The 16,850-nt window shown below is 40.8% G+C and overlaps 1 protein-coding gene and 1 pseudogene across 1 annotated transcript; one reads left to right on the forward strand and one right to left on the reverse strand.

Annotated features, from left to right (window-relative positions):
• The first annotated feature begins 7,673 nt into the window (after window positions 1-7,673).
• LOC117591310 lies at window positions 7,674-8,337 on the forward strand (annotated as a pseudogene).
• Window positions 8,338-13,458: 5,121 nt separating this feature from the next.
• Window positions 13,459-14,960, reverse strand: LOC117591309 (COP9 signalosome complex subunit 1). The gene has a single exon (XM_034284515.1). It carries the CDS (start codon window positions 14,943-14,945, stop codon window positions 13,746-13,748), a length of 1,200 nt encoding a protein of 399 aa, XP_034140406.1. The 5' UTR covers window positions 14,946-14,960; the 3' UTR covers window positions 13,459-13,745.
• Window positions 14,961-16,850: the final 1,890 nt, after the last annotated feature.

Genomic DNA, 16,850 nt, shown 5'->3' on the forward strand with positions numbered 1-16,850 from the left:
CACTCTGCAGTTCTTTAATTTTGGCATACACAGTTCGTCGTAAAAGTCTTCGCGCAAAATATTGAATTTACTGCCAGTGTCAAATAGTGCCATACATTTCATATTTTTAATCGAAACTTCTTTGGATGTCAATTCCGCTCTATTCAAAATTACACGCAAGTTTTGTTTTTCTTCGTTTGCCTTCTCACTTTTCTCCTTGCAATTCTTTGAAATGTGCCCAAACTGATTGCACTTGAAGCACTTTTTTCCCTTCTCTTTGCTTGAGCAACTGCTAGACACATTACCCTTCTCTCCGCAGTTGTAACACACGACGTCTTTTTTGCCAGTCTGGGTATAATTTTGTCCAACCGACATCTTCTTATCTCTTCCCGTCTTCTCACTCTTTTTTATTTTCTCGTTTATTTTCTCATAATCTTTTAATTTGTCCTTAAAATCAGACATCTTTTTCGCACCATATAAAATAGATTTATTTAATTCCATCTCGTCGACACCGTCAATCACGTATTGCATAAGTGCGTCGTCTTCGACATTTCCTCTTGCAGCAATATCTCTCATGCGATAAAAATATTCCAGAACATTCTCTTTCGGTCGTCGTTTACTCTCGTTGAGTTGCATGTGTATCTGTTTGCTATTTACCTTCGACTGAAACTCATTCAACAGCGCAAACTTCAATGTTTCCCATGAGTTCAAATGTTTTTCGCTTAAAACAAATAATTTGGCAATGCCTTTCAAAGACTTCTTCGCAAAAATAAGTTTCTGTAAATTAGTCCAACGCATGAACTCAGCCTGCTCTTCAAACTCTGCTATCCATTCTTCGACAGCTATCTGGTCAGAGCCGTCAAACATTCGGATAGACTCCTCAATATCGCGAAAACTTATAGCAAATCGGGGTGCGACCTGCTCATCGTAGTTTTCCCTTTGTACGTTGCTTCGGCGTCTATTTTCTTGTCGTCTTGTGTGCATGTTTCTATAGTTGTCTCCCTCACACGTGCGTATCTCGCAAACACTGCGAAACACGTCGTTCTCTTGATCTTCGTTTTCGTCTTCATCGTTTGCGTCTTCATCATTCTCTTCATCATTGTCGTCGTCTTCGTCGTTTTCGTCGTCGTTGTTGTTGCTTGTCAACAGCTTGCCTTTCATCAGATTGCGAAATATGTGTAGCATCATATTTTCTGCATTGTGATTTATACTCAATATCACACATACTGAAACAAGATCACGGTCCGTCAGCTCCGCTTGTATGTATGTGCGCTTCGCTAAAAATCTGGCGTCGTTTTCGTCGTATTCGAATCCACTAAATTCGCGCAGCCGGCCTCGGTTACTTTTGTCTCCTTCTCTCTCATACACAAATTTGTGTAATGCACAAATGCTGGATTTCGTTGCTCCTCGTAGGCTTTTCGGAATTAACTCGTTTAAACACGTCATTTTGCTGAGATAAAAAAAAATCGTCTATTTAGATTACTCTGCTTTTTTAAACTTGTTAATATCCGCGTCGTTTTCAGAAATAACGTTTCTTGCACCGCCGTCGTCGTCGTACAGTTACTTATAGTTTTTCACTTATTCTTCACACGATGTTCCTTCACACACGTACGAGCCTCAAAAAATGTGGGGCCTTCTTTAAATCTTACTTCAATCCACGGGACGAGCCTCCAAAAATGGGGGGCCTTCTTTAAATCTTACTTCAAATCCCAGGGACGAGCCTCCAAAAATGTGGGGGTTTATGTTTATTGTTTATAAGTAAAGGTTAATAAGTGATTAAGTATGGTATAACGGTACAAGAATTAGATATCTGCGTCGTTCGTCGTCTGGTCTCGCACACAACCTTTTACGTCGGAGGTTGGATAGAAACTCCTCTCGGCGCTCTCTCGCCGATCGGTTGTCCGCTCTCGCTCTCATCTCGCTCTCCTTCGTCTTCTCTTTGCGTTTGCTCTCTTGTTTGGAATTCGCAGTGATGCGAATTCGCCCTTACTCGTTTTGGTGTTTTGTCTAGGGATCGCAATTGGCAAAACCCAGCCCACATAAATATTCGCAAAAGCAACGGAACTTGGTTTAGGTCTAGTAATGAACAAGCGGAAGCATTTGCTCAACATCTGCATTTTGTGTTTCAGCCAAACGATATAAATAATTATATAATAGCTTGCCTATTAAAATCATCAAATATGAAGAAGTTGTGACAGAAATTAAATGCTTGAACAATAAAAAAGCCAGGCCCTGATAAAAGAGACGGCATCACCCAAAAAAGTTTACCACCAAAATACATTCGGTTTCTCACTCTTGTATTTAACGCTATTCTCAGACTATACCACTTTCCAAGTCAATGGAAATGTGCAGAGATCATTATCCTAAAGCCAAACAAAATAGAAACGGAATTGACATCATACCGTCCTATTAGTCTGTTGACAATATTCTCGAAAGTGTTTGAAAAAATACTATTGAAGAGAATGTTGCCAATTTTGGACGAACTTTCCATCATTCCTGAATACCAATTAGGATTCAGGAGAGGTCACGGGACCCCTGAGCAATGTCACATGGTTATTAATGATATAGTCTCGGCATTTGAAAACAAAAAATACTGCACTGCTGCATTTCTTGATGTTCAACAAGCGTTCGATCGAGTCTGGCAAAAAGGTTTGTTGTACAAGATAAAGAAATGGCTACCTGCTCCGTACTATTTATTAATCAAATCAAATCTGGCTAACAGATGCTTTTACGTGCAGCAGAAAACCGATACTTCATCACTACTTCTCATCAACGCAGGCGTCCCACAAGGAAGCGTATTGGGACCAATTCTCTACCCCCTATATATGGCCGACATGCCAGTTACAAACAACTGCACTGTTGCAACATATGCTGATGATACAGCAGTTTTAGCCACAAGCACATCTATAAATGAAGCTTCCGAACTCCTGCAGAGTGAGCTAAGCCTAATTGAAGACTGGTTCCTTCGATGGAAAATTATAATCAACTCCCTGAATTCCGTCCAAATAACGTTTTCATTAAGACCAGGTAACTGCCCAAATGTTACACTTAACGGCTCACCAATTCCACAAAGTACCTGTGTGAAGTATCTTGCATCTCGACCGCAGGTTAACATGAAAAAAACCACATTAAAGCAAAATGTCAACAACTTAGACTTAAAACACTAAAAATGTCCTGGTTGATAAGTCGAAAATCAGAAACCACTTTGGAAAACAAAATTCGCCTCTACAGCTCTGGGGGACTGCTAGCAACTCAAATATTGAGTTTCATTTCATTTCAATCTAAAATAATTAATTGCTATTTCTGCAATGGATTTTTTATGTTTTTTTCTTCTGCAATGCCACTCGTTGAATGAACTTTTTTGAACTTGGTTTTTTTTGCCGCTCCAATGTCCATAAAGCAGTGCATTTTAAAGCAAAAATATTCCAGCAATATTATGGGCTAAAATTGGCAATTGCCGCCATTGTCCATTAATATTTATTAACATGTGGTGCATTATTTAAGCTAAACAATAAAATTAGTTAAATCCTCGCAGAGAAGCCCAGTGAAAAAGGTTTCCAACTGTCATTGTACGTTTAAATACAATGCTTTTCAAGTTCGAAGATGGGAATTGTTGAGTGTAATTAATGTAACATGTCATCAATTATTCTAAGCCAAAGCGATTGTACTTTTAGTGCGAGCAGCGAAGACCAGCATTTAAATCAATTCAATTATGAATGCAATTAAATTAATTTAATGATGGACAATTCACTTTGGTCAAGGGCCGTTGACTGGCGTTAACCGAGGCCCACACCGATGACAGAAAATAATATTCAATTTTTATTGTGCAATTTCAGTTTATTAATAATTCAATAAATTTCTGCACAAAACCACTTAAAGCTTTTTTCAAATAATTGTTTGTGGATCTGTACCTGTTTCTGTGATCAATTATGCAGTTTATCAACGAGGACGACCCAAAGAATGTGAACATTTGAAGAGTGTGTTAATGGCCGAGTGAAGTGCGGTAAGAATTTGTAATTGAAATTCGTTTTAATTTATGAACATAAATCCTAATCACTTCAGGCTGCGAATTAACTCTCTGTGGGAAATCCGCTGCCCGCTGGCAAACTTTTCGCCTTCGTTTATGCAAGAGGCAATTAATCGGTTCGCCGACCGAGAACTCATCTTCGAATGTTGGCTTGTAAAAGTTTGATCTTTGTTAGATGAGAGCAGCTCATGTTGTGGCGCGAATATTGCGCAGTTTAGATCATACTCAATGCAGCTCTACACAAAACCAAATCCTAACTGTTTGTCTTTCTTAATCCCATGCCTAAGCGCTGCGCTCCGCCTTAAAGTGCTTTTTACACAATATATAATTTAGTACACACAAAAAATAAAACTCATCCCAAATGATTTGCAGTAAAACGAAGAAGCGAGAGACAGAGAGAGAGAGAAATTCGTCCCTCTGTTTACGATTGTTAGTTTTATTATGCCACACGTTTGCCATACTCATTTTCATTGCCATTTCCCCACTTTCTCATTTCCATCATTATTAGCAGCATCATCAATTGAGATGCTGAGATACTCAAAAATGTTAATGGATTTGTCTTCGGCCTCGACAGTGGGGATTATGGTAATAGTCTCAAGAGTTCTCTGGATGGGCTTTGAATTAGACTGAAAAAATATTTCCTGTGGCGTGCTTGGCATTAAAATGTATCAACTGAATGTCTTCACAGTCAGAGCTCCAGTCCTTTTCATATATGTACATATGTAAATTGATTTTTAAGGGCTATGGGCCGCCGAGGGTGGTTTCTGGGCTTAGGCAGCAAATCGCTTCTCATAAAGATCGTCTTGGCTGAATTATGACTTTTAGCAGGGGTACTGCAGCGCAGTCTTTTACGACACGGCCATAGATATAAAACCCTCCACAGGCAGCAGTGCAGCCGTAAATTTTAATGCCCTGCAAATAAAATTAGTCGAATAATTTAGCACGAAAGCGCACACATAGCCCCTATCCTGGCCTATTTTTAGACCAGACCATAAAACATATCCACATACTAATCGTCCCACAAGTATTTACATGCAAAAGTTTTAGCTTAATTAAATCATCATCAAATTAATAATTAATTTCTAAAATTAACGGATTTATTTCACAAATAATCTTTAGCTTCGCGAATTTGGGCGATTTCTAACTACACATAAGTCTTTTGCGAGGAAACAATGTCTTATATGGTCTCAGGTCAGAGTTAACTTAGTCAAATTTCCTCATAGTACTTTAAAATAATCTCACAGGTTTAGTTGAATAAAATAATGAAGTCGCGTAACATATACCAAGAAATCTGATAACAAATGTTCCTGATTGGCTGTATTTTGTCCATATATAAGACGAGACTTCCTACACGACACATTATTATAATTGATTCAGCCAACAAAATTAACTTATTGGAGAGCCTTGAGCATTAGGACAACACACAAATTCGATTTTTTAAATATTTTTAATGGTTTGAAAATATTAAGTTTGAAAAATATTAAGCTTTGAAATGCAAAACTGTTGATTTTTGTGAGGCATTTCTTACGAAATTTTGACTTCGTGTCGAGTAGTGTAATTTAATAGAATTTTTTAATTCACTTAACTAACAAATGACCTTGAATCAAACTTAGAGAAAATAATATTTCTACAAAAATACAACTAGAAAATATTATAAAAATGATTTACACTTTAAACTACCGCAATTCTTATTACCTTTCTGCAGAAGAAATGACACAACGCCAGAGACAGAGAGCATATTTTGTATGAAAAGTGGCTTACTGCCAAACCTGCTGCTGCTCTGATATTCATATATTATTTTTCGCACAATTTTAAATAAAATATCCAAAATTTGTAGTTTTAAAGGGTATCTCTTCGTCTTGCAGTGCATCAAAGGCTTCCTTTGAGGCTTTCCGTACTCTGTATGGCTCCATTTGTGAAAAAAAGTCGGACAGGCAAAAGCTAGGTTAGGCAGCACACAATATACGTGGGGGTGTGGGGTGGAGACAAAACACAACAACAGTAACAAAACAACATAATTAAATTTTCGTGTGTGCAGTAGAACGAAAGAACGAACTTGGATGCTCCACAAAAGATGCTCGAAAAGGACTGAAAGAATGGCCCAAACTATGAGCAGAAAGGAAATGCAAGGAAAGCGACTCACAAAAGATTGACGCTCAAAATCATGAAATATTGCACACAGTTGAAGTGATTTTTATGAACTCTTAAAAAGTAGCTAAAAGAAGGAGAGCGCCAGCGACAAAGAGCGACAAGATAATGGGTGACAAAGGAGTAGGAGGATTGACAGCATAAGGGAAGCACTCTATACCCCCGCCTCGCTAAAGAACTTAAAGAGCGTACTGAAAATTGCAACCAAGATAGCCATTCAGCACAGCCTCCCCCTGCAGGTGATTTCCTGCAGGATTTGCATGTGCCAGTAGTAGACCAAAGAAGAGGTGTCCTCTTCGGCTGGTCAAGACTGGATCAGATTAAAGGATTTGGAACAGCAGCTAGCTTATTTTGGGGCATACAAAACTGCATTGAAAAGCATGCCTGAATTTAATTTTTAATGGATTGAAACGGTAGAAAATTCCTGTAAAATATGCTGCTTAAATGTGTTCAGAAAATGGTAAAAAATCGCCAATTGATCGGAGAGGGTCCGGAACTGAAACAATTCTTAAGGGGCTGCCACAAATGAAAAAATATGGTCGGAAAAATCAGATCTGGGGGAAAGAATCTTAACTCCAGACATTGTGCTGAGTAGTTCTTTTGTAATGCGAAAGGAAGCTTTTCCTACAGAAAAACACACAACATAGCACATAGTGAAGGAGTTGCAGGAGGGTTTCCTCTGGCGGCTTAGAAAAAACTTTAAGACAAAGCGCATAACTGACCTACGTTCGGTTGGGTTGCCCAAAAGGGGTACGTAAGGTACGGTACGGCTTCCAAGATAAATTGCTGCAGTGTTTAGTTAATACTATTGACCGTCTGCTCTTGCTGCTGCCTCCTGGAATGCCTTGGAAAAGGCATCGAAGTGCAAGGAACTGGCAGCTGGCTGGACAAGTTTATCTTTTGTTACATTGACTTCCGCCGAAAGATGCTAAAAATAAAAAACATCTTCTGCCCTCAACCCAGTCTTTCTCTCCCTCTACTCGCTCTTCTGCCTTTTCCATGCTTTACTTTTCGCAACTATTTTCTTTTTTTCTTTTCTTTTGTTGGCTTGCATTGCTTTGCAGGTTCTTCGCAGTGGAGTGAGCTCAAGAGAGGGGAAGAGAGACACAGCTCCGGGCCAAATATGAAAAGTTATACAGAAATTAAAACGCAGCCGCTGGCAGAAATCGGTAAATATTCGGAGTATTATTAAAATTTTTGAAATTTACTTTGTTAATTTTCCAAACCCCAAAAAGTACTTCAACACAGAATATTTATTATAAATGTAGTCTGTAGGAAACTCTCATGGTTAATTGATTGTGTTTAAAGCAAATTGTCTCTACGCCGCATTGACCAGATCCTCACACGTGGCAGAATCATCTCGTTGGCCTTGAAGGCCAGCCTAATGATCACAAGTGGATACCTGCTGGTGGCTGTTGCGGCCTGTCTCCGTGACAACAGCCACTTATTCGACTAAAAACACGGCAAGGCCAAGAAGCAGGCCCAGAAGCAGATGAAAATACTTAATAAAAGCCTTAAGATGGCAGACTTGACTGACCAGGAGCTGATAATTGCCGTAAAGATCCAGTGGAGCGATATAGCCGACTTAGATACCATTTTCCAGGAGCTGTGGGAGACAGTGGTGCTGTCTGTCAACATCGGGAGCTGTTGAAGCATGATTGGCGGTTCATCAATCTAGATGTGGCCACGGACGGACAAGTGGTATGGGGAGACCCAGAAGCTGTCCGCCGCCGTCTTCTCGCTGGCAAAGAAACTGGAGCCAGCAATCATATTCATCGATGAGATCGACTCCCTGTTCCGGCACGGGGACACCATGATCATGAGGCCACGCCCATGATGAAGACGCAGTTCATGCAGCTGTAGGATGGCCTGTTCACGCCCGGAATCTCTGCTGTAATCGTACTGGGTGCCGCAAATCGACCCGAGGATCTGGACACGGCCATTCTGCGACGCATGGCAGCAAAATTGCATATTGGAATGCCGTGCAGAAACCAGCGACAGTATTGGCTGCCCCTCATCCTAAAGGACGAACAGCTGCACACAACGGTGGACTTGACGGAGCTATCCACACAGACGGAGGGTTTTTCTGATTACGATTTGAAGGAGCTGTGCATGTATGTCGGCACATCTGCATGCATCGCATGCGTCAATTTAGGCGCGAAACGCTAATAACTCTAATTTGATCGACGATCGAATTGACACTGCACATGGAGGATCTCCTCGAATCGCGGTGTGCGCTGAACAAATCAAGGTGCACGTTGTCCAGGAGGTTCCAGTTTAATGGGGCAAAAATAGTTTGACTTGATTAACTTGACAAATTTAAAATTTACATTGAATCGGCATCGGCAATCGGCTAAGCTTTTTGGTTAGTTTTCTTTTAGTGTGGCTAACATTAACCTCTATGTATACCCCCCTCACGACCTTTGGCTTCGACCTGCCACAGAGACAGCAGCAGCAGTAGAAGCAACAAAAAATCTTGTATGTTGTGTCACAGTAGCAGGCGCATCAGTAGAGGCATTGGCAGAGGAACTGGCAGTAGAGTAGGAGAGACAGTAGCAGGCGCAGTGGCAGGTTTTATGTTCTTCTTGTTGTTGCATTGGACGGGTCATTTGACTGTTGTACCCTGTACTCGCAAAGCAGGCTGTGTGTATATTATTTTTTTACCTGAGTTTTTAAAGTCAAAATATCGTATGAACAATAATAAATAACGTAAATATCAAAACTTTTCATTTAAAAACTCAATGTTTTCCAGACGGTAAGCTAAACCACAAAGTATTTGGGGATACATTACAGATGCATTCATCAGCTGTATAGAATGACTAAGTTCATCACAACCAGATGTAGAATACTTAAGTTAAGGCCTGTCTGCAGCATTTTTTATGTATATTCTATATATTTCGTTTGTACGTGGACCGTAACTAACACATTCACACGAATCAGCTGTGTTTTGTAAACATGTGTACTGCAGTGGCAGTTTGAAATTTAATCTCAAAATAAAAAAGTAAAAAAAGAGCTGGCAGTTGAATTGAGATCGCATTGGGATTTGCCATTAATTTGCGCATAAATTGACGCATGCGATGCATGCAGATGTGCCGACATACATGCACAGCTCCTTCAAATCGTAATCAGAAAAACCCTCCGTCTGTGTAGATAGCTCCGTCAAGTCCACCGTTGTGTGCATCTGTTCGTCCTTTAGGATGAGGAGCAGCCAATACTGCCTCTGGTTGCCGTTTGAATGCATATCGTTTGCCAAACGTCCATTATTGCCAAAAGAGCACAAAAAATAAATAATTAATTTATTAATTTCAGTAAAATTATTTAAAATTCAATAAAGTCATAGACTAAGTACATTTTGACTCCGACGATCTATTTCAATTCTCTTTTACGTTTTTGCGTACAGTTTTTTCTTCCATTTTTTACTTTTCACTCCAGAAATATATGTCTGAAGTGCCTACCAGATGTTCTCTGAGTCCACACGCGCTCTTAAATCGATATATCGATAAGAATCTGTGTATTTCGCTTACATTGCTGGATACTCAACAAACGAAAAGGCAAACGAAAAATTCGTGGACCAGTTTATTTTATGTTTTTTTATTCCGATGTGCTGGATTCCCGGCTTTATGTAAGAAACAGCATACAAATTTCCAGATTTTAAAAAACTGTTTAAACAATTCAGTTAGATTGGTTCGAAGCGGAAAACTAGTGTCGACAATAGCAAACAACGGTAGCTTTCCGTGTGTCTGGGTGTTGCTCTGTGGGTGTGGGGGTAATGTGCATTTGTGTGCAAGTATCTGCAGGTTCACTCAGCCAAACAAACACACAGAACGAGAAGGGACGTGTGAGACGCTTCTTACGTGTCAAAACTTTTATACCCGGTACTCAGTAATACATCTGTGCCTTAGTCTTTTTTTTCAAATTTTAAATTTAACATTTAACACTTTTTCTGAATCTCTAATCTAAATCATCACTTCATTCACGAAGCAGAGTGTGAATGTGATAATGTGCATATTTGCCACTGCAAATTAATTACTTCATTCTGGCTATAATAATGATCCAATCTTACCCCAATTCGGTGATTTTATAGACTGTGAATACAGCAGATGTTCGCGAATTGGGGGGCGGTTCGAAATTTGGAAATACAATGGTATCAGTGTGAGCATACAGCAGTTTCGAGGAAAAATTTGGTGGCTCTAGCTTTTATAGTCTGTGTGAACTAGCCGACAAATAAGACAGACAGACGGATGGGCAGACGGATATATATAGGCGGCTATTGATTCTGATCAAGAATATATATACATTATGTGGTCCGAAACGTTTCCTTCTGTGCTTTACATACATTTTTGCACTAACACAACATACCCTATTTACTCTTCGAATAACGAGTATAAAAATATAACACAATCATTTTACATTTCAAATATGTATTCTGTGATCCATTATAGCTAAAAAGCATTACAAATCTATGGTCAAAATAATAAGTACAGAAATTCTGCAAAGCCAAAAACTCAAAACGTATCAAGATTTTTCTACAATTTTCTCATTATCAGTAGTCCCGTGAATGTATACAGTATCCACCATTATTTTGTATGACTTCGCAGCGGTATGACTTGGATTTTGGATATTCATAGAAGCAAATTGTAATGTAATCAGTTGGACGAATGAAATGCAAAAGCGTGTGGTGCTTCGATCGGCAAGTGCGGCATGGACCGGATTTACAATCCTTTACATGATGGCCTTTTCGTAGGCAATTAAGGCATAATAAGAGCCGTTTTGCTTTCAATTGACGATCATTCGGCGACAGAGGTGTCAACCGTGGACAATTGGCAATCATATAGTTCGTGCCCTCGCATAACACACAAGAAATGGGGGCGCTCGATGCGACGAAAGATTTTCTTTGATGCATACTCACGGTTTTTCCGGACTTGCCAAACTGATCTTGCCCTTGCGTCGATTGATCCGCATTTTCAAGCGTCCGACATCTTTTTTCCAAAAATCCCGACAATTTTTCCCACGTCGGCAGCTCTGATTCGACGAAGTATCCTCCCATCTGCTCTGAGTGGCCTTGTCCAGCTTCTGAAGTATTGTTTGTACCAGAATACAGTCGGCTACTTCTTCCTTACTAGCCAGCGATTCCATTGCACGAATATTTGAGGTGACTCTGTCAGTCAGTTCCCTCAGCCTGCCCACCGATACGTCCGCCTTCTCCAACCCAAATATCCATCTGATGTGTGCCTGCAAAATAAAACGTTTATTATTAAAGCGACGCTTTAAAATATCTAATGCCACGATATAATTGCCTCATTTATCTCCAATGAGCTGATGGTATTGAGGGCTGCGGCACTCAAACAGGAACGCAGACGCTGAAGCTTTTCAATAAGGGTCATATCGGACTCCTTGTCAATGATCGCGGTGAACATTGAGAAGAAATTGGCCCACTCCGTGTAAATTCCATTAAATTTTGGCAGCTCCAGCTGAGGTAACCGAGATCGATTGGCCATAACGACGATTGATTGGGATGCACTAGAGTTGGGGTTTTTTGTGTAAGAATTCCTAGTGCTCCATCTTTTTTCCAACATGCTCCGACATCCAAGCTCACGCTGAAGATGGTCAAACCGTGCAGGTATTTCACTGAACCTGGACTCAAAATCCGCCTCCTCTAAGCTGGTATGGGCTACAACAAAATTCGATTTAAGCTCCGTCTGTGATTCCAGCAGTCCGCGCAAGTCGTACTCATCCATTTGGCACAGCTTCTCAATATCCATATCCGTGCGTATTGATTCTTGCCTATCGAAAATATATCTAGTTTTGCACTTCAAAATTGTAATCTGGGACGCAGGGAATTGTGTGCTGTGTGCTGCGTTGGCACTAAAACTTCCACCACTTGGAGCAGCGCCAAATGCCACCGACTCGCTATGTGTTTCACCAGCCTCATTTTCCATAGCAAACGATCCACTTTTTCTGTTATTTTTTCTATTTCCCATTTTTTGGCTCTGGACTGTTGACGCGGAGTGTATTGGTCACATACGAATTTTCAACAAGCGATACAAGTTCAAACGTTTGTGTGTTCACTTTTGCGGCACTTTTTATTTGCGATGCTTATGCACATAAAGCAACTATATAAGGAGGCCTCGTCGGTGGCAGAGTTACTCGCTGCTTTTCCCAATTCTCAGTGCTCGTTTGCTTGTCGACGCGAAAGGTTGGTTGCGGACAAAATTTGTTTTCAAAATTTTTCAAAATGTTTATATTTTCAAAACACGGACTACTATTATGTAGCAAACTATTAACAATTAAATTATGAAACAATTATTATGCATTACGGCGTGGCCGTGAACTCCGCGGTGTGTTACAATGTACAATGATTTGTACAATAAAAAACGTTTTACGTTCTGCACTCTCCCCTTTTAATGTTTCTGCTGATAGCAAAGAAAAGATTTGGAGCGGCATAGCAAAAAATATTTTTCAGACATGTTTGTTTCTAAAAAATATGTAATTAAATAAAGATTCAATTACATACACATTAAATTACACATCCAAAATAAAAAAGTAGTTGCATGCATATTTCATTGTCTTCCGCTTACGTCTTCATTCGTAAACAATGAAGAAAAAGAAGACAATGAAAAAATCGTGCGCTACACAACTTCTTTCGTCGACGTTTGGCAAACGACTGACAAGCAGGTGTTCCTCGAATGAGAAGGTACTGTGGTGAATCCGTCACCTTGTTACTTATTTCACCATGGGTGCATACATATGCCTGCGCTTCTATGCATTGTGAGAGGAAGCGATAAGCAGGACAATAGCATATCAATATAAGAGAGTACAAATGTAAACAAGGCGAGCTGATTATAATAATTATGTAGCTGCTGCTGCTCCGAACAACTATCTTAGATGATATTTTATTGCCAATTTAAGTGAAAATTGCTTTGGAAGATATGCACCCGTAAAACTGAGGTTTCGGGTATCCGTTGTTTAGAGAAGATTTTTTCTTCCGTTCTCGATTTTTAGAAGGCACTGTTGATTTGAAGGCATTCTGAATAATCCAGGATGATCCTATTAGACTTTCCTTAATGTACTGAACACTTCCCCTTTCTTTGGAAAATGTATGGATATGCACTTTCTTCCGCAATGCAATGCTTTTTTCGGTCTAGCTAAAGTATTTTTTTAACTCTCATGTTCTTAAATATGCAAGGAGTCAATAAAAACCAGCAATCCTTTACCAAATCCTGATCATATCCTGAAAAATACCTCCGGTGTACTTTTTATTTTGACCAGGCCAAATATGCCGATCCAGAACAAATGTAAGGTGATAATGTAATAAAGAGGGTTTTCACTTTAATTTTGGATTTAAATGATTTCCAAACCTTAGTAATCAATCTGTAAATTGGCCAAAAAGACTAAAAGTTGAAAAATAGCTAACATCCGACCTGCAGTCCTTCTTAATGTTCGACAAAAATTGCATAAGAATCGGTCGAGGAGGAGCTCATGGCCTTGTCACGAGAATTGTATTGTATTGTATGTTTTGAATTTGCATTTAACTATTACTTTGAGAACGTCCCCTTCGTTACCTCGTTAATCAACCCAAAATGTAACTTAATTAATTCATTTCATGAGAGTATTTTGTGCGTTCATTAATAACCCTAAATCTTTGTGTGGTTTTGGCAGCTGGCGGCACTACGGGCACTCTTTTCTTTTGAATCCTGACCTTGATCATATCAAACAACGTGTCCACATGTGGGGCCAGATAATAATCTAACCTGACATGATCCTCGATTTGGTGCAGCAGCAGCAGACAATGATCTAAATCGCCCGCATGGAAGGTGGTCAAAAGTGACAACACCAGCGGAGACAGCTGAAAGAACGGCCTAAAACCCTCCGAATTGATAACACCCAGATCCAGCATCTCCTGATCGAGGGTGGCCAAGGCACAGAGCCCCGCGTAGTAGCTAACATCCTCCGGTGCCACAATATTATCAAAGTCATAGCGATCGAATGGGATCAGCAGGAAGCAATGTGCCGCCGTTTTGTAGATCTTCAGCCCCATGTTGGCCAGCCCCGCGGCACAGTTGAGTCGTGGCGGCACCTTCTGCGAGAGATTATCAAAGCCAAAGGCATATTTCTTGGCATCCTCGATGTAGGTGAGCACATGCCACCAATTGGCCATGTAAATGGAGACCCGAATCAGATTGCGGAACATATTGATGACATTATCGCTGTTGGTAGAGTACGGTCTGGCCCTGCCGTAGTACTTGACGGCCATCTTCAGGTTGTGTCTTTTCAGATGATAGTCCCCGATCTCCTCTAAAATGCGCCGCACTTTGGCGCTGCCCGAATTCGCCTTTTTGTAATTCAACTCTGCATCGAGCTCCTGCTGCAGCAGTGTCGACTCCATGGTGTTATCCTCCACCCAGTAGGCATCGTAGGGCACTGGACCTTTCTTGATATATCCTGCCTGCGATGCATTACCCTTTGAATTTATGGACGCCTCGTCCATGTCCATCTGAGCCTCCTTTTTGTCAATGGCCGCGGACAGCGTCTTGTAGAGCTCATCGTAGAGCTTCACATTGTATGTAGTCTTCACATGACTGATGGCCAGCTCCAGTGCTGGCACTCGCAGCTTGGGGCACACTTTTGCAATGAACTTTAAACGGTTCAGGCGTGGTATATCCGTATAGCGATTGGCATAGGTGGGCAGATGTATCGATGAGGGCTGTGCCACAGTGGGAAAGACGGATGTGGTGGCATCTGATCCGACATCTTCTTTTCTGTCCTTCATCCCAAAACTCCCTGCGATCATTGTTACGCTAAACAGTTTTAGGTTTTTCAGGTGGAAATTTTTATTTTAGGGTACTATGGGGAATGTATGATATGGGGGTCAGAGTGTACTTAGATTTTCTTTGGGTAAGACCAACGACCAGAACAGTGGCCAATAAATTTCAGGCAAAAGCCACGCATCAATAAATCCTTAAATAGCGGTAACATTTCCTTATGCTATTGCCATTTTTTCCCATTTTCCCTCCCGTCTTCGTTTGCACGGATTTATGTGGCTCCTGATGTCTGGCGATTTTTCAAATTGTGGTAATTTGATTTTTCCTTGCATGGTCTTTGCACCTTTCTTACACCCACTCCCTACCCGTTCCCACCGCTTTGTTTGATCCTTTTTTTTCCAATTTGATTTGTATCTACATAATGTAATTTTCGGCTATATTGGACACTCTGCAGATGCAGATGCCTGATACACAGGTGGCTGTAAGTATGAATATTCGCTTCTTTTCGATTGCATATTGCTTTCATTGCTTGATGTCACACCACCTGGTGGTCAGACACGTGTGTTCTAAGGATTCCTCGGCTCCCACCTGCTCGTGTTCTGCTGAAAAAGCTGAAACTTTCAAGGAGAACTGAAATTGATTTCTGCATATTTGATTGGCAGGAGTTGGCGTAATTCTGAAAGAGTTTGAAAATGGATAATGACAGACAATTCGTTTAGTAATCATTAATTTATATATTTAAAAATGATCCCTTCCATATGTGCCACATCTACCCTTTTAAATCACACTGTTTTGAATTAAAACTGTCTTTGCTATCGCGGCCATACCCCACATTTTGGTGGGGCGGTCATTGGGCGTGTGAAAATGTGACAGTTTGGATTTCCTTTGAGTGACAAGCATTGACACGACGTTGCTGTAGTTGCAGTGCCACATATTCCGAAATAAAGGCAGATATTGCAATGGCAGAGTGCCGGAGTGTCAGAAGGGGAGAGAATGTAACCTAATAAAAAACCAAAATCTCTCTTGATATTCGACACATTAGTCACGAAAACAGCCAGTAGCATCAAAATTCGGATTCAATACCTCCCTGTACGGAGGAAAATAACGTCCAAAAAAGCGAATCAATTATTGGCCGAGTGGCCGACATGCCACGCCTATTTAATGCCCACTGCCAGTCTACACACACAAAAGCGCTTAGATTGCAATTAATATCGATTTTCCACTTTGATCGGCGTACTTTGATTGCCAAAAGCTGTCTCGCCCACAAGTGGACCCCTGTCTCCCCCGACGCTCTTCATCGTTTCGAAAGAGCGAGGGAGAGAGAGAGCGCTTTTTGACGTCTATTGTGCCGATTTGTGTCTGTCAACATCTGAGCTATCGCACGGTCCGAGGCCTTTGCACAATTTTTAATGAAATTAGAAAAGTGCAGGCGCCGAGGAAAACCTGAAAGCGATGCTCCCCAATGCTGCTTCTCCTCCTCCACCACCGATTCTGAGCGATTCTCAGCGCTCCCAGCCTCTCGATTACATGTCAATTGCGAAACAACTTGTGCCTTTGATTGCCCGGGAAAGTGTGTAGTGCGCCTTCCAGCCATCAATCACCAGCAGAGGGCAGTAGGGTCCTAAAAACTCAACACAGAAACTCTCACTGGCTTTTGGCTAGTTTTGAGTCAAAAGTCATCCCGAATCGAACTAAAGAGAACTGCAGTTATCGTTAAGGTGGAGACTAACGACCGAAAATGCGAGAAAAGCGGACAATTCTGTGATTGGAAGGGATCATCAACATCTTTAAAATATATCTTAACGAGAAGGGATCATACATATACAACACTTCTCACACCAACACGCTCCTTTAGCTCACCCCCCCTTTCCTAGAGCCACACACTGCAGAGCCACGGCAGAGGCCGAGGCAGAGGTACGGCAGAGGCAATGGTA

The sequence above is a fragment of the Drosophila guanche genome, unplaced genomic scaffold, assembly GCF_900245975.1.
Source record: "Drosophila guanche unplaced genomic scaffold, DGUA_6, whole genome shotgun sequence".
Classification (NCBI taxonomy): domain Eukaryota; kingdom Metazoa; phylum Arthropoda; class Insecta; order Diptera; family Drosophilidae; genus Drosophila; species Drosophila guanche.